At 41.8% G+C, this 16,588-nt stretch overlaps 1 protein-coding gene across 1 annotated transcript in view; it reads left to right on the top strand.

The window, feature by feature from the left end:
- The window catches only part of Nrx-1 (neurexin 1), a 62,444-nt gene that overhangs the window by 968 nt on the left and 44,888 nt on the right, over positions 1-16,588 (top strand). The window contains exon 2 of the mRNA XM_089591760.1: positions 2,802-2,843. Coding sequence (XP_089447886.1) covers positions 2,802-2,843 — 42 coding nt within the window. The remainder of the gene's footprint in view (positions 1-2,801; positions 2,844-16,588) is intronic.

The following is a 16,588-nucleotide window of genomic DNA, read 5'->3' as shown; positions in this document are numbered from 1 at the left end:
CGAAAATAAAAGGTCGGTCCGTCGAGGCGTGAAACATTTGGCAGCTAACGCTCGCGGCTGATCGATCGCAAGCTCTGTTCCGCGCTGCTCGGCCGATAAAAGCCACGAGAGCTCGGATCCCTCCCTCCCTTTTCCCATACCAACTGCTGTCGCGGGATCGAGTTTATAGCTGTTAATTCCGCTTCGATTCCATTTAGTACAGTAAACGTGTCAATATTACAAGCTTTTTGGTCTAATGGCTTTCCAAATTCTAAGGGGGATAAACCGTAGTACAGGTGCGCGTGGGATTGATAGCGCGAGCATTCGTTAGCAAGAGATTCGTGTGTTTTTATCCCGTAAACTTTTATAAAAATGAATTATTTGTCGCGGATAAAGAAAAGGAGAAAATAAAAAGTTGTTTCGCGGGACGAGCGGGAAATTAGTGTGTATACATGAATATTGGAACTACAGCTGCTCTAGCTGCACTTCCTTTCTCATTTCCGTATACCCATGTACTATTATACATTGTTTGACAAGCGCGTACCTGTGTATCCTCTAATGCCATGAACGAGTTTTTCTCGCAAAATGTGTATATGTACCTATACCCTCCAATCACCACCAAGTTATTCTTGGAAAAAAACAAACAAACGAACGAACTACTTAAGAAAGAAAGAAAGAAAGACTGTAATGGTCACAAGGCAAATTGTACCGATTTCCTCGGAACATATGTATATTGTATAACAGAGCTGTACTGCAGATATAGAGGTAATGCACCAAAGCAACAACGCCATCAAAACTCCCTTCCGCGTCTCTATCTCGTGTAGACACTGCAAAAAAAAAAAAAAAAAAAAAAAAAAAAAACATAAAAGTGTCTGACGCGTGCAACAGCCAACCCTGCACACATATACACCTATACACACACACACACACAGGCTCAAAAGCACGAGAGAGCGACGGGTACGGCGATTTACGTTTACATTGGATTTTCCTCGAAGCTGCAAGCTCGGAGACTCTCGTGCATGTACCATATACCAAACAAACGTATAAACTTTAGCATAGTAATTCCGAGGAAAAGCAGCAGTAGCAGCAGCATACGGCTTTAATTTTGCAAACCCAGCAGTGGCACAGAAAAAAAAAAAAAAAAGGAACCAACTCGACTTTCACGTATGGGGGGTGTGTGTATATGTACCTACACACAGCAGCACCTGGTATAAGTATACTTTATCCCAACCCTCGAGTCCACTCCGTATGTATGTACGTATATTACAGTTGTGTTTTCTCTCTCTCTCTCTCTCGGTTGCTCTTTACCTGCCGTTTTGCCAGCCACTCGCTCTATACTATAGGTATGTGTATACCCGGGCAGTGGCAGCAACAGCAACATCAGCTTTGCTGTCTGTACTTTCCGCTAACAGATAAACGGAGAGCTAAAAGAGCTTGAGTGCTTTGCTGGTGTGCATCGCGTGTGTGCTTGCCTGTCTCTTCCGTCGTATACACGGCACTAAACTTCCAATCCGCCTCCTCCTCCTAACTTCTCCCTTGCCTGACTTAACTGGGTATACACACAACGTGTACGTGTGCGCGCTTTTCCAAGCCCCGGAGCGCTCGAAGCGCATTTGCGCGGAAGAAAAACAAAACGCCACGCGAGCTCTTCCCACCACCTACCCCTTTCTTTTTCTTTTTTTCCTTCCTACCCTCATTTTGCAACTTTAACTGCTGCTGTCATGCGTTCCACATCGAGACCCTTCTTCGACTCGGCTCGATGGCATGTGCCGTTTATCATATATGCTGCAAATTTGTAGTCAAACGCCCGTAAAACCATCCGCTGGCTATCGCGTCTCCACGACCCTTATTTTCTTTGATCGCGCTCTTGCTGCCCCTTAAATTTAATATTCCACCTCACACGCGTTCATTCATGCCCCTGTGTGTTTAATTTACCGCGCGAGTTTAATTGAACCTCCCTACATTATACCATACGAGGGTGTACATAATCCACATGGGAGCTTTTTTTTTTTTACGTTTACGATGGAGATGGAAAAAATATATATATATACGGGATCCTGCGTGGGTCCAATAGCGCGTAAATCAGAATGTTAATAATGTCATTTAAATAATGGCCCTTCGACTTTGAAATATCGACGCGTTGCGCGAACGTACGCGAAATTCGTCATAAAGTTGTTCGCGAATCCAACTTCCCTCGTCGCTGTGCAGCGCTTCCCAATTTACTTCACGCATAAATGCATATGCTGCATCCGAATCGATTGAATTTGAAATTGCTTGTCGGATTGGAGGGACTATAACAGCGGAGCCGTGTCCCTTTCGATATCTGTTTTCGCGATTGCACCTCATGTGTGTATATACATGTATACGTATCCACCGCTCGCGCAATTCATCAAAAGCGATTTGTTCGCGAAAATGTTTTTCCCGAGGATTCGCGCCCGCGTTTTTTCATCCTAACGCGAATCGATACATGTACATTTTGCAAGACCCATCTACCCTTTGGATCGACGCGTATTATAGGATACATATCCGACGTGCACAATGTACTTGTAAATTTAAAGCCATCGGGCTAAGAGCTCGAGCTTCATTATTCACCGGTGTAAATTAAGATCGACGTAATAGTAGTGCTGGAACGTCCAAGTATAGACATTTGAAGATTTGGTAAACTTCGATGTCAAAGCCTACGTTTGACTATTGCGTCGATTGCTATTGGAATATTGCAATAGATTTTCTTTCTTTATTATTAAGAAAAAACAATTATTGTAACGCTTTTTCGAGTATTTTCAATAAAACTAAAAACATTCTTTTTTTGTTTTTTGTTACAGTGCAATAGAATTCCCTGTGTAGACATGATGGGCACGCGAAAGGTAAAGTAAACATATTTAGTTGTTAATTCATACCAACGATTGTGCAATTGACACGTTATTACTTACATTGGAGTGCCAGCAACTATCTAAAATATGACTTTACACCATAAAACTATTTATTTTCAATGAAATTGGATTTTATCTTTTTTTTTTTTATATATATAATTAAAAACTGTATGAGATTATTCCATGTCTACTGTGCGAGTTGGTGGTAAGGAGGACCGTTGCTACACTTTACCTCAACTCGTAAAATTATGGAAACGATGAGGTTCACTGGCCGACGGCGGCTGCTACAAGTAACTTTATTTTACAAAAATCATACAATCAAAGTTTATTCGAAATTCAGTAGGATTTGCCATAGAGGACTAGTTATTTTATAAAATTAGGGATTTTCGAGGTAAAAACCTTGATTTTAGGTTACTGCGAAACAATATGGAAAATTGGGGAGGTGAATGAGAAAAAATCCAATTTAGGAACGAACAGACACCTTAGTATCTACTTGTACGACATTTGAGTGTACTAAGAGGTTTCGTAAAATGGGAAAGGACTTGTTTGGAGTAACTATTTTATGGTTATCTGGGTGAAAAAAAAAAAAAAGAGTACTAATCTCAAATTTGAGTTTGATAAGTATACCATCTAGATTTTTGATAAGAATTATCTTAAAAATTAGAATAGCATAAAATACATCCCATAAAGACTGTAATTACATTGTCCAATGCTAGCGTTTTCAAACTGCTAAAACAGGTTTTTTAAGGTAGCGCTTTATTCCCAAGAAAATTGAGATAGCCAAGTCTCTCCCCGAGGCGTCGTTACACTCTTGTTCTGAATATATTATGAGCTTTCGTAAATTAGTTTAGGTCCAAAGTTTCATTTTGCGAATAAAATAAATATTTTTTTTTTTTTTATATAAAGTCCGTAAATCAAGAATTTGGAATTGCATTCTATTTAAAATTAAAATTTATGGGAAGATAAAAAAACTTGTACAGTACATCTTTTTTATATTGTACATTTCTTTTCTGTGTCGTTATACTTTTGATAACAAAAAATGATTGAGATTGACTGTTAACATGATCTAATTTGCGTCTCCAACGGTAATTTTTTTAGCTACACCTACTGCAATATCGTCTTGTTACTCCTTAAAATGCTCAAGTGACAGAAATGCCAATATTTTCATGATCAACCGCTAGAAATCGCGTTGACACTTTCTTTTTTACCTACAAACTAAGTAATAAGAACTAGATAATAACACATTTTGCACTGATTTGCACAAGGAATCCTGTAACTTTGGGATAATTTTAATAAAAATAAACTTGGAAAGTACGTAATAATCGAATTAATGAAAAAAAGCTTGTTTTGAAAAAAATTCTTTCTTCCATTAACAAAATGTACGACCCGTGGCGTATGGTGAATCCATAAAACCATTTTTTTCTTTTTAAACTAATCTATTTGTTGTTCTCGAGTGAATCAACCAATCAACACGAGTTGAGGCATGTTGAAACATTACGCTCCTGTGTAATAAAAACACGCAGCTCGGACGGATATTGAGTGTGTTTGTATCTTGAGAGTCAATACTCGTTTTTTTTTCCCCCCCCCCTCATTATTACACATAATCAAGTTAGATTAATCCAATTGTTTGAGGTACAGACCGGCAACGACAACAGATCGATATCATCTTTCATGCCGTATTATACTTAAGTAAATTACTTACTCGCCAAGGCACAAGTCCCGGTTCATCGTAAGCCGGACCCCGCGTGTAAAGTTAGCGCCATTACGGCGTAATTATCCGCGTTTATTCACGGCAGCGCTCTTCCAACGGGGTTATACGGCCGAGGGGGGATTTAGAAACTTTTTTTTTTTTTCTTTTTTTTAATGCTCCAACTTCAAGTCCGCAGTCGCGTTTTGGCGTTTCTTCTTCTGGTTTATACGTGGAAAAAGCTCGGGCGCGGCAGAAAAAAAAAAAAAAAAAAAAAAAAAGAATTAAGGTAAGTACCAGGCGCGAGTGTGTAATGCGAAGCTTTTAACGTAAAAGCAGGCCTCGGAAAGTTCTAGTTTGGAATTTTCGGCGAGCAACCCTAATACGTACACTTAGAGGAGGCGTGTACACTCAAATATGTGTGTATGTGTTGGGCCGTATACACGTGCGCGGAGATAAGCCGGGAGCCTTGTAATTAAAAGCTCGTCCCCGTAACGAGTGATTATGTCACGCGGATTCGGAACAATCTCTCGTTTTCACTCCCGCACTGAATATGGATTTCGTAATTTTGATGAATTACAAAATAATTTGCGCAAACTGTTGTAACTTCCGGGGAGCAAACGGAACAGTTTTAAGAGCACATACAGTGCCGGATTGCAAAGTTTGAAGACGATCTGAAGTTATCTGGTTTGCAGGGGAGGCTTTAACTTGCATATTAGTACAATTGGATGTACCTATACGCGGGAGTTAAGGAAATCTGGCAAAAAAAAAAAAAAAAAAAAAAAAAAAAAAAAAGAAATGTATGGGTATCGTTAAAACGATGCAATAGTCCTTTTTGCTTGATTTGGTTCCTTTTGAGGACGTTTTGGCGTACCTGTTGGTACAGATATGTAATTCCCCAGGTTTAGAGTGAACGGGAAACTCATGGATTCCAGTGTATCTTTTAACGAATGGAGGTACTTGAATGGCCCGGTGTCTTTGATACGGAGGGAGGTTTGAATAGCGCACTGTACCGCAGCCCTTATCCGAAAGCCAAGTTCCCTTTCATCGTGCGGTTACATATGTGTGGGCGGGTGTATGCTCGATCGATATCGTGTTCCGTGAACACCGTAAGTCGAACAATTGATTGATGTTTTCCATTGTGTGTTGAGGAACGGAGGGCCGCGCACGTGTGTGTGTGTGTGTGTGTGTAGGTACGTATCTTACAATCGGGCTTTCAGTGACTTCAAATTGAGTACAAGAGGAAATCGTCTCTCGACCTCGAATCTCGCGCATCGCGGCACAACGGAGCGACACAGTATCGCCGACGCTTGGGGGAGAAAAATCTCCGCTTTTACGCCCCTTCGTGTATTTTATTTTTTTTTCTCCTTCTTCTTCTTCTTCTCTCTTTTTATTTGCAGTACACGGAGGAACTTTACTGCGCAGAAACTGAAATTCCATCGGAACAGTTTTCCGATACGGGATACTTACCTTTTTTTTTTTTTTTGTTGCTTATTGTATACAAATATATATTAGATGTAGGTTGAACTATCCCTATAGTGTATATACATCCGTAGAGTAGTGCAGGGTTTTACGTAGAAAAATGACCAGTTATCGATAAATATTGTTTCACGAGTCGATCGGTACCTTTAATTATATATAATTAGATAATGTACCGGTGTTTGAAAGGGAAAAAAAAAACTTTATCAAAATCGTGCCAAAAAGGTGTAGCTGATTGCTATAGACAAATCTAATTTTTTTTTCCAGTGTAATTGGGACAACGCTGTAGATGGTATACACTGGGAGAAAATAATAATAATAATTCAGAAAAAATTACCACCCCGCACAGTAAATCGGATGCAAGTCGGCAAAAAAGGGAAACGTTATCATTTTCAGCAGTAAAAATGATTGTTTTAACAGTTAAAAATTTCTATGCTGGAAAGTAAAATTCATAAACCGATCCTTTTAAGGTTTACTGTTTTATCAACGTGGCAATTTTTACTATTAAAAATAATAATTTTTTCCTTTTTTGCCAGCTTGTATCCGATTTACTGTGCGGAATGGTAATTTTTGCTGGAATTTCTCTGTAATTTTTTGTTATTTTTTTCTCTCAGTGTAAAACCATGGACTTTGCATGATATGTCAGGAAAGCAGGTCTCGGATCAAACTAAAAGTTATAAACGTGCAACCCCGCGCTGGAACTAGGAAGAAGCCACGTTATCGTATACATACACGAAATGGAAAAAATTTTCTTCACACGATTTACAGTTCCCATTCGAAAGTTCGTAGTCGAAGAATTGAAATTCAAAATTTTCACACCTGAAACTACGTGTATCGAAAGGGAATTTTATCTCAGTTTTTTATTCAAGCCTGGCTCGGACGGTCTAATTTTATTTCAGTAGCCGATGCCCGAACGCTTAGGTACAATCGATACGTATAAGTTTGGAACAGTGGAGTGTTGGAGCCTCGTTATGGCACACGGAAACAAATCCCAAAGTTTCGTGCGGATTTGCGACACACGCCGGTGCAACTTTCCCTGTGAGACCAATTTTATGGTTCAAAGAAGCTTTTCGGGTCTCTGAAACTTTCTTCATATTGTAAATAGAATCACAGTACCAACACTTTGGAGTTTGAAGAGACAAGTCACTGAATTTACGTAAAAATCTAAACTTTTTCGTGTAAGGGGTTATTGATGAAATTTACTTGTTACCCAAGTGAAAGTACGATTGTCACACTCATCCTTTTCACAAATTCATGCTATACTGTATCAAGTTGATGTTTAATTTATTTTATTTTATAAATTTTTCGATGCCCTTACATAAAAATAATCTTCTTGTTTGGTTTGTCTTTTAATCCACAACTTTTCTCGATTTTGTGCATGAACCTCGGCTATAGTATTGTCGAGGTATAGAATTCATTTTACAAGCTAAATATAAGGGGGATGAATCAGCCATCTATTTGGGGCGATGGTTACCATTACTCATACAGAAGCGAACCTTTTCCAATCAATGTATCGAGCGGCGTTTCTCTGGCTCCTCCTACCAGCATTACCAGACTAAAATAATGGTACAAAGATATTTGACTTTTTTTCTTTTTTTTTTTCATCACGAGATATTGCGTCGAAATGAAAGTATGGAGCGTATAATGATCAAAACAGGCAAGCTTGTAATTACTGTCGAGGAAGATCTTAAAACGAACACGACCGTCGGTCTTTGAACTCTTGCGAAGATTTAAGTGAATCGAGGTCGTCTCACTGGTTAGTACGACTTTTCGATGGAATAGGTGTATATTTTTTGACCGTATATTTCTTTATTCCCGTACACCGCAAAAAGTGGCTTTCACGGGCTACCCCTGCCACTTTGGCGCGGAGGGTGTTGATCCTAATCCGGCGTTTCTTTTTCCTTATTTTTCCCTTCTCCCCTCCTTCTCCGTGCCCCCTTACCCCCGTCCCGTAAGACGACTCGGCCATCCGTCCTGCTGAGGAACACTTGCAGGCGCATTGATCGTCTCGAGGCGCCCCGGCTATACTTTTGGGCTCGTGGAAAGATCCCTCCCTTAAATCATCCACTCTGCCGTACCAATATTTATAATTCTCGGTAACTTTACCGACTGAGCCGGCTTAGGTGTTGGCGGTGGCCCACCGAAGGGGACGGAGAAATGTACTATCGGTCTTTGAATAATCAGATATAAAATGGCAAAGTTTTACGGTGTCCCCAATACCCTTCCCTGGAAAAAAAAAAAAAAAAAAATGTTTGAAACTAATAAACGAGAAGAAGAATGATATTGTTCTTTTTGTTAATTAGATGAGTCGAAAAAAGTTGAGGATGTTTTTTGTCTCGAGTTAAAACTAAATTTCAAAGTGTCACGGCAGGGATTGAAAATCTTTGAAACTTGGACGATGTATATAAACAGCCCTTGACTTTTTTTTTTTTTACTGATTCTCACTGTTTTTGTCGTTGTTGTTTTTCATACCGCGATGTTTTTGCTGTGATAATTAAAGAAATTAAAAGTTTCAGGAAAACGTTGCTAACTACAATAATTCTCAAATGGTAAATGCCGTGTATTCAACCCTTATTCAAACGAATCATTGTTTACTGCTGCAAATTAACTACCAAATAAAAAAAATCCAGATTGCTTGACGCCGAGTTTTTAAATTTACAACCAACCGTTAAAAAACGTGGCTCTTTTATTTCTGCCATGTACAATGAAATTTTTCTTTTTTTTTCTTCATAACTTATATATCATTTTGGAAATCTCACTTTCAGCGATGTAGATATGGATAAATTACATGGGTTTTTTTTAATACTTTTGCGTTTTTACATCCAAAATTTATCGATGCAGGGGAATCTTTTCTTGAGCTTTTGTAAGACCAAGAAATGTTTCTTGGTAGGCGATTTATAGTAGACACGAATATTGAAAATTTAAAATTCTACGTGGTACATCAGCTCTTGGGCACTTAAATTGGAGCACTTCGAAGTCTACAATGATCAAATTCATCGTTGCACCTTTTTTTTCTAATCCTTAATTTGAAATTTAGGTGATGTAAAAGATTCGTCACGGTCATTGACGTCCATGCCTTGTCCACATCTAGGAATTAGTTGAGCATTTTCAATCGAGGGTAAGTTTAGTGTACAGATGTGCATTCAAATCGACATGAGTAGTTATTTTGAAACTATAGTTATCTAGTTGGACCGCACGTGACAAAAAAATATAGTAATAATTTTGCAGTAAGGAAACAACAACAACAACAACTTCTTTGTGCTTAGATGCACGTAAGATTTTACACTTTCTCGATGAGTCCACGTAATTTTCTTCCCTTTTATCGCGAAGACAGTTTCCAAGATAGTTGCTCCTTACAAAAAAATTTCGAAACAACCCTTTCCTTTCCTACACTTGGTACACGTATATAACAAATGCATTATATACTCTTACTTTCTGCTCGAAGGGGCAATTATAACGCAAGTTGAAGAGAAAAACGAAGGTGAGGGTGTTGGGGCACCTGCTCGTCAGCTCGAAGAAAGCGCATTTCTCATGCGATGCGATACAAGGCATACGCTGCACACTCAAGTGTGGATAACAATAACAACAACAACAACAACAACAACAACAACAACAAAAAATTGCACCCACCCTCACCTTCTAAGCGTCTACTGGACGCATAACGATATACATGTACATGGGCATATCAGGGCGCACTTGAGGGGCTTTATCGTGCAGCGGATTAAAGCGCGCGAGCTGATGCGCGCACGGGATAAACTAAACCCCTCCCCCTTCCCTCACCTTCTCTTCAACCCTTCGCATCGATGCCTGTATGCTCCTATACATATATACACCCACTGTGCATGCTGTTATATATATCACGTTATACTTGCCTTATTTTCTCCCATTTCCTCACCGTTCGATGCATCGGATACATGCGGATATAAAATATACCTACATACACTACTCGATGTATAGGAAATCGATTAGGAAACGTTTAGGTTTTTTACGATGATGATGGTAGTAGTAGTTACGGCACGTATATACCCTGTATATATATAGGTGTACACATGCACGGCAAACACTTGGATTTTCTATTTGTTTCGTATACCTATACCTACACACATTCATAGTTAAAAATATCCGAGACCTTATATATATATTATTAAAACAAACAAAATAACATCGATTTCTGTATAAAAATATTTAATCAAGTATAAGCTCGTAATATGCGGAGGAAATAGTCTTGATGTACGCATATGATGATATTGTGTTGTACAAGTTTTGAGCTATGTATATGCAAGGGAATATTATGTACAAATACACGCGTAAAAATGTGTATATTTGTAAGATTCATACGAGTAACGGTTACGTATCGATCGGAGTAGTGGTTGTCCGTACCCTATACTTGTGCACGTAAGCCTGAAAAAAAGTCGGTCAAAAATTGGGTGACGGAAAAAAAAGCTCTAGGGTGGGACAGATGATGCCATACTCCATTGTCTATATTAGATCCTGTAAAACAATATTACATCATAAGATCTATAGTTATACGCACGTGGGATGGTCACTTGGCATCAGCGAGATGTTTTTTAGAGAGTATTAATAAAAAAAAGAAGAAGAAGAAGATGATGACAAGGAGGAGGAGTATCTTTCATATACTCGCGGGAAAAAGTTTTTCATCCGCTTCGCTTCATTTATATTAACGCGTCCCCTATAATATATTATGTAAGTACTCACGTATAGTTGCATAAAATCTCCTTAGGATGTATGGATACCTCTTGGTAATATAGTACACAACTGACAGGTGCGCGTTGAGCACAGGCGAGGGGTATAATATCACGAAGTAAAAATATCTGCATTTTGACTCCCGATTATTTGCGACTAACACAATAATGAATACACTCGTATTAGCTCGGGGGATGCACTATCCTAAACGTATACATATAAAAATATATAACAGCATCTTCAACAATCATCAGCCGCGTGCAAAGATTTGAGAAGCCACTTAATGAGCTCGTGCTATACTGTCCCATCATATGTATACACACATATACGTATGCGTAGAGTGGCGGTGCAGGTCTATTTGCATGCATAGTAAGAAGAGGGAGGTATAGGTAGGGAGAGCAAGCAGCGAGGATAGTGGTGGTGGTAGTTTGGTAGGGCGTGCAAGCACAACATCTGCATGCGATTATTATGCGGCCACGCGCGTCGTCCACGAGGAGGAGAAGGAGGAGAAGGAGGAGAAGTGCTGAGGCTCAGTTTGTTTGCCCTCCGACGCGGATGCTGCCACCTGCTATACACATATATACCTCCGTGCTCAAAGCATCCATCTTCGGCGCAGCGTCATCGTTGTTGCAGCCGTGGTAGTACAACTACCATACTGGCAGAACTGCATATTAACCCCCTTCTCTCTCTCTCTCTCTCTCCCGATCTCTCTCACCCACCCCCCCCGCGAGTAGCAACGTCGACGACGACGACGATGGTATAGATACCTATATAACCGTGTACACGTAGTGCGTCTCGTATGAGCGGGGTGGCGGAGGAGCCGATCGATCGGCGTTACGCTTCCGCGCTCACGTTCTCTCTCCCTCTCTCTTCTTCGATGACGCTTGCTCGCGCGTCATCGAGTGCGTAGTATAGGCGGCGATCCACATGTATATATACACATCTCGGGTGTACATATATATACACATCCACCTCCACCTTCACCCCCTCCTTCGTGTACACGTTTTACTACGTTCGTAGGATAGAGGTGCAGGGGTGACGTGTGTATAGGCGTGTATATACTTACGCATCATTGCAGCACATATCCGTTGTTAAGAGCTGCCACAAGTCCCGGTTTTCGCGTGTATTATATTTACGACGACCCTGCAGTGTTACTCTCTACTTCTACCTCCCCCTCGCCATGTATATTATATATATATATGCACACACACCCGTGTACATTTTACGTGGGTTGGATAGGGCCACTGTACCGTCGTTGCTGCTGCGGTGTCACGGTAGTGCGGTATTTGTGGTCGAGTATACTTACGGGGGGTGGGGAGAGAGAGCTTTTCGTCTTCCCTCTCTCTGTTTCTCCCTCTATGTGTGTGTGTGTGTGTTTGTGTATCTGTATAACGAGGCCACGAGTCGCCACGTCCCCTCGCGAGCTTGCAACCTCCACTCGACACGATTGTCTTTTTTCCTTTCTCCCCCTTCCACTCGTGTATTTTCTTTTTTTCGTTTTCGTTTTTTTTTTTTTTTTTTTTTTTCCTTACCTGTACAGCTTCATGCAAGGGTAGGTACTTACCCCCGAAACGACGACAGAGGCGCCCCCCTCCAACAAACTATACCCTCTGGAGTATAGAGGGGAAGTCACGATTAATTATGCCTACTTGCGGGCCGATGTCTCTTTCACCCCTATATACATGTATATACAGTACAGTATACATATACCAAACATACATGTTACATATGTTGCACCCTACTTGCACTCTGTGTGTGTACACGTTCACCCCCCCCCCTCGGTGCTCACCCTCCATATGCGTGTGTAGCAGCGAGTTAACAGGTGGTGCGCCTGTACACGTATGTATATATTATACGTCCCTCCTCGGCCGCAAACGCGCGCTCTCTCTTCTTTTTCTTCTCATCCGTCCGTTCCCTATAAGTATACTTAACTACTCTCTGTTCTTCCTTTGTGTCTTTTTTCTTTCCAAACCTCTGCGTGGCTAACTGCTTCGAACCTCAAACTAAGCGTTTGCTGATCTTTTCTTCCCCCTTTGGTGTGTCTACACGCATCATTAACGCCGCGGGTATTGTTCAATTTTTCAGAACAATATCACCCACTCCACTCTCCCTCTCTGTTTCAAAGACGTTGAGTTGGACGTGAGAGAATAACAAAAATCGTCACGCTCGGGTGATGCACATATTTTCAATATAAATCGTGGGAAATGAAGCGTGTAGTGTATGACGGAGTGAAGGAGGAAGAAGTGTGTTTATTATTATATATATACCTATCGAGAGATGTTGATTGAAAGTGCTGTACCTTTATATTTTGCAGGTGATGGAAAACGTAACGTGTCGAAAATCAGGACATACCTACCTATACCGTCGAGCACTTTTCTTCCTTTGGGGAACAAAGACAAGCTGTCCCTTCTCCCTCGCACGCACAGTTTCGTTCGTTGTTATGTTGCATGTGTGTATATATATACCTAAGTGCTTGCAACCGTATCGGCAAACAATTCGCAATGTTCGGGGCTCTCTTTTGTGTTGCTCGGATGCGCACTGCCATCTGTGCCCGGGATCGCGCGCCAATGCCGAACTTGGAAGAGCGCCCGAGAAAAGAAAGAAACGGGAAAAAAAAAAAAAAAACGAAAAGAAGACCGACGGAATGATTTTTACCCCCCCCCCCACAACGAATTCAATAGCTTTTGCTTCCACCGCTCGCGCAAATGCTATTATTGTGTGTGTGTGTTGCTCGTCGCTTTTCCTCCCTCTCGCTCGCGTTATCCCGCGAAATTTCGTATTTATACAGAGACCGGGCTTTTCGCTCAATTATTCCTCGGACTCGGCAGTGGGGCTTGTATTATATATATACACGTAGCGCGTTATTTTTAGGCTATTATAAAAGCTTTCAACCATTCGAGCTCAAATTGTCCCCTTTTCTCCCTCTTTTCGTCTTCTTCTCAGCAGAGATGACGTTTTTCTCTCTCAAAAAAGAAAAAAAAAAAAAAAAAAAAAAAAAAAAAAAAAGGACACGATAAAAATCCGGGGCTTGAATAATTCGCGCTCGGCGCTTGGGCGACGGTTGAATTTTTCAAAGCGCGCTCGGGAGGTCCGTGAATTATTGACACCGATTCGATTATTACTCGACTACTTTCGAATCCAGCAGCAGCTTAATGATGTACGAGCGGTGAAGATTAAACAAGTTCCTCCATCTCGCAAATGACAAAGGGAACAAAAAAAAAAATGTTTGTTTTCTAGACGGCCGCATAGCGAGGGCCGAAACAAGGTGGGGTGCAAAAAAAACCAGGTCCGTGAGCCCCAAAAATACACAACGTGCGCTAATTCGCGAAAAACACGCGGCTCTCGGGTGGACGCGCCAAGGGGGGGGGGTGGGGAAAGAGCTGGCTTTGTGCGGCTCCCTTGGCCCGGAAAACCAAGCTCTCTCGGCGAGCGAAGCAGGGCAAACAGTTTAATCAAGCCATCTCTGTTCATTCAATTTTCCCCGAGCGTGAAACGTCCCCCTCCTCCCATGGTTCAGAGGACCTTTCGCCTTTGCCACGAACAAAAAAAAGTCACGTCTCCTTCCTCCTTTTTGCCGTTTCTTCGAATCTCCGACTCCTACGTCACATTGTGTACGAGAAATATAATGGGAGCGCTCTCTGCGCCTCGTACGTGCGCCCTTTTATTTCAATCCCACCTGCGACCACCACCCCCGCATCGTACAATCGAACATCCAAGTCGTCCCCGACTCTTTGAAAGTTTTTAACAACTTTGGAGTCGCATCGGTACAAATGGATTTTCACGGTCTTTCCCTCGCACTTGACTCGCCAATCTGAATGAAATACCCCGTCGTGAAGGATTCGCGATCTGTACGTATACCTATTCACTCGAAAGGAAAACAAATAGAACTGATTCAACCGTGAAAAAGCTCGTCGTCGTTTCTACCACCCCCTGCGTGGGTAATTTCTGTAGAGAAAAAAGAGAAAAAAAAAGTGGCAAAGTCAACGCTTAAGTTATACACAACGACAAGTGCACAATTGTAGGCGGGCAGAAAGGGCAGGGGGGGCGGAGGATATGTAAAATCGCGCATACGCGAGCAATATATATATATATATATATATATATATATATAAAAAGAGATAATGCGCTCGGCAGCCTGCATCAGGCGATATATTTATACGCGTGCGTGTGTACATACATATACACGTAAAACTTGTGGTGGTGGATGAAATGTAGGGTGAAATAGATGCAAACTGCGCGTATGGGCGCACGTGTCGGAGGCAGGACGATGAGTTATCAAAACGCTCGGTTGCCAAGCTTCGGAGGCCCGGAGTGATTTCACGACTCGCTCTGTACGTGCAGTGTATTTTATACATATACATACATACATACATACAACACAACAAGTACAACACTTTGTGCGCGCCCCTTGTTCTTCCTCCGACGAAGCACTGATCCCGATGATGCCAGGTATGCACGTGTGTGTATATATACGTTTCGAAAGCTCGAGACAAAAGCACGCCCGAGATACGGCATTAATTGGAGCGCATCGGCGCTAGGCATATCGGTTTCCCAAGCTCGCCTACATCGTCTATTGTACCTGCATATATATCCTACCGCGGGGTGAGTATATCCGCTAGTTTGGGTATACGCGCACTCGAGAGTCCTGAGAGGCTGCAGCGAGGAACCCGCGAATAACGGAGGGTCCCGCCACTGCCGTGTACGCACGAAATTGGGGGAAAGAAAGGGAGAGAGAGAGAGAGAGAGAGAGAGAGAGAACTTTCAGCTACGGTAGAGAAAGGGATGGCATCACGCAGAGCCGGCAACGTCGCATTGTCGGAGGGTAGCTAAGGGGGGTGGGGTGGAGAGCAAAGAAGAGAGGGAAAACGAAAAGTGGAAGAGCAAGCAAGGGTGGGAGGGAGGTTACAGAGAGGGCAGCGCGTGGAGGGGATGCCGATCAATATGGCGGCGGGGGTGAGGGTGGACGAGAGAGAGAGCCGTGTATAGGGCTGGTGCGCGACAGCGGAGAGCAGGAATCAAGGGGTGGTTTCGCAAGCTCCGCGCTGTCGCCGGCTTATATTTATTACACGCGCGTGATACGCTTTGTCCTACCCCCTCCCCCAACGCCCTTCTAGTTTCTACTCTCTGGCGCTGCTCACCTGACCCCCCCCCACCCTCCGCCACCCTTCCTCTTCGCTGTTACGTGTATGATGTACCGTACACCCTCGTATACAATTTTGTACCTGTACCTGTTTAAATATATGTATACATGTATACTTGTATATACTTATATATTTATGCAGGTGTAGATTTTTGCGTTGCTCCGCTGACCTTGAGAGCTTTCCTCCCCTACGCTCAGCCAATCGGATCCCCGACTCCGTTGCACATCACACGTTTGTATGTACGAATTCCATCACTTTGTATATAATATTTTTCTATATTCTTATACATGTGGGGTATCATACAGGTATCCCCCCTTGTAAAATTATACGTATACACATTTCTCTTAGCCATTACGAAAAAAAACCAATATTCTATACCTTTCTCTCGCGCGCTTCAACCTCCTCCTTTTGTCTCATTCTTATTCCATACTTGCTCCAAAGTTAGATTTGGGTGCTCGTGCGTCGTCCTCGCGTATACCATAAATTATTATATACACATAGCCCGGTTTTCATTTGCATACACGATCTGTCGCTATATATTATGGCAGTGACTGATATTTCGTCCGCTCGCTCGCACACCCAACCACCCTTGGTTTTCTTTTAACGCGTACCGCATGAATTATATACTCTCTCGAACCGCACGCGCACCTTACTGTTATCAATTTCACTCTGAGCCCTACTTTAATTTTTCTTTCCTTTCATTACCTATATATATATATAACATTTAC

The sequence above is a fragment of the Copidosoma floridanum genome, unplaced genomic scaffold (assembly GCF_036245765.1).
Source record: "Copidosoma floridanum isolate Cflo_tuat_1 unplaced genomic scaffold, Cflo_Japanese_pri ptg000013l, whole genome shotgun sequence".
Classification (NCBI taxonomy): domain Eukaryota; kingdom Metazoa; phylum Arthropoda; class Insecta; order Hymenoptera; family Encyrtidae; genus Copidosoma; species Copidosoma floridanum.
This window is presented reverse-complemented; position numbering and strand designations above follow the sequence as displayed.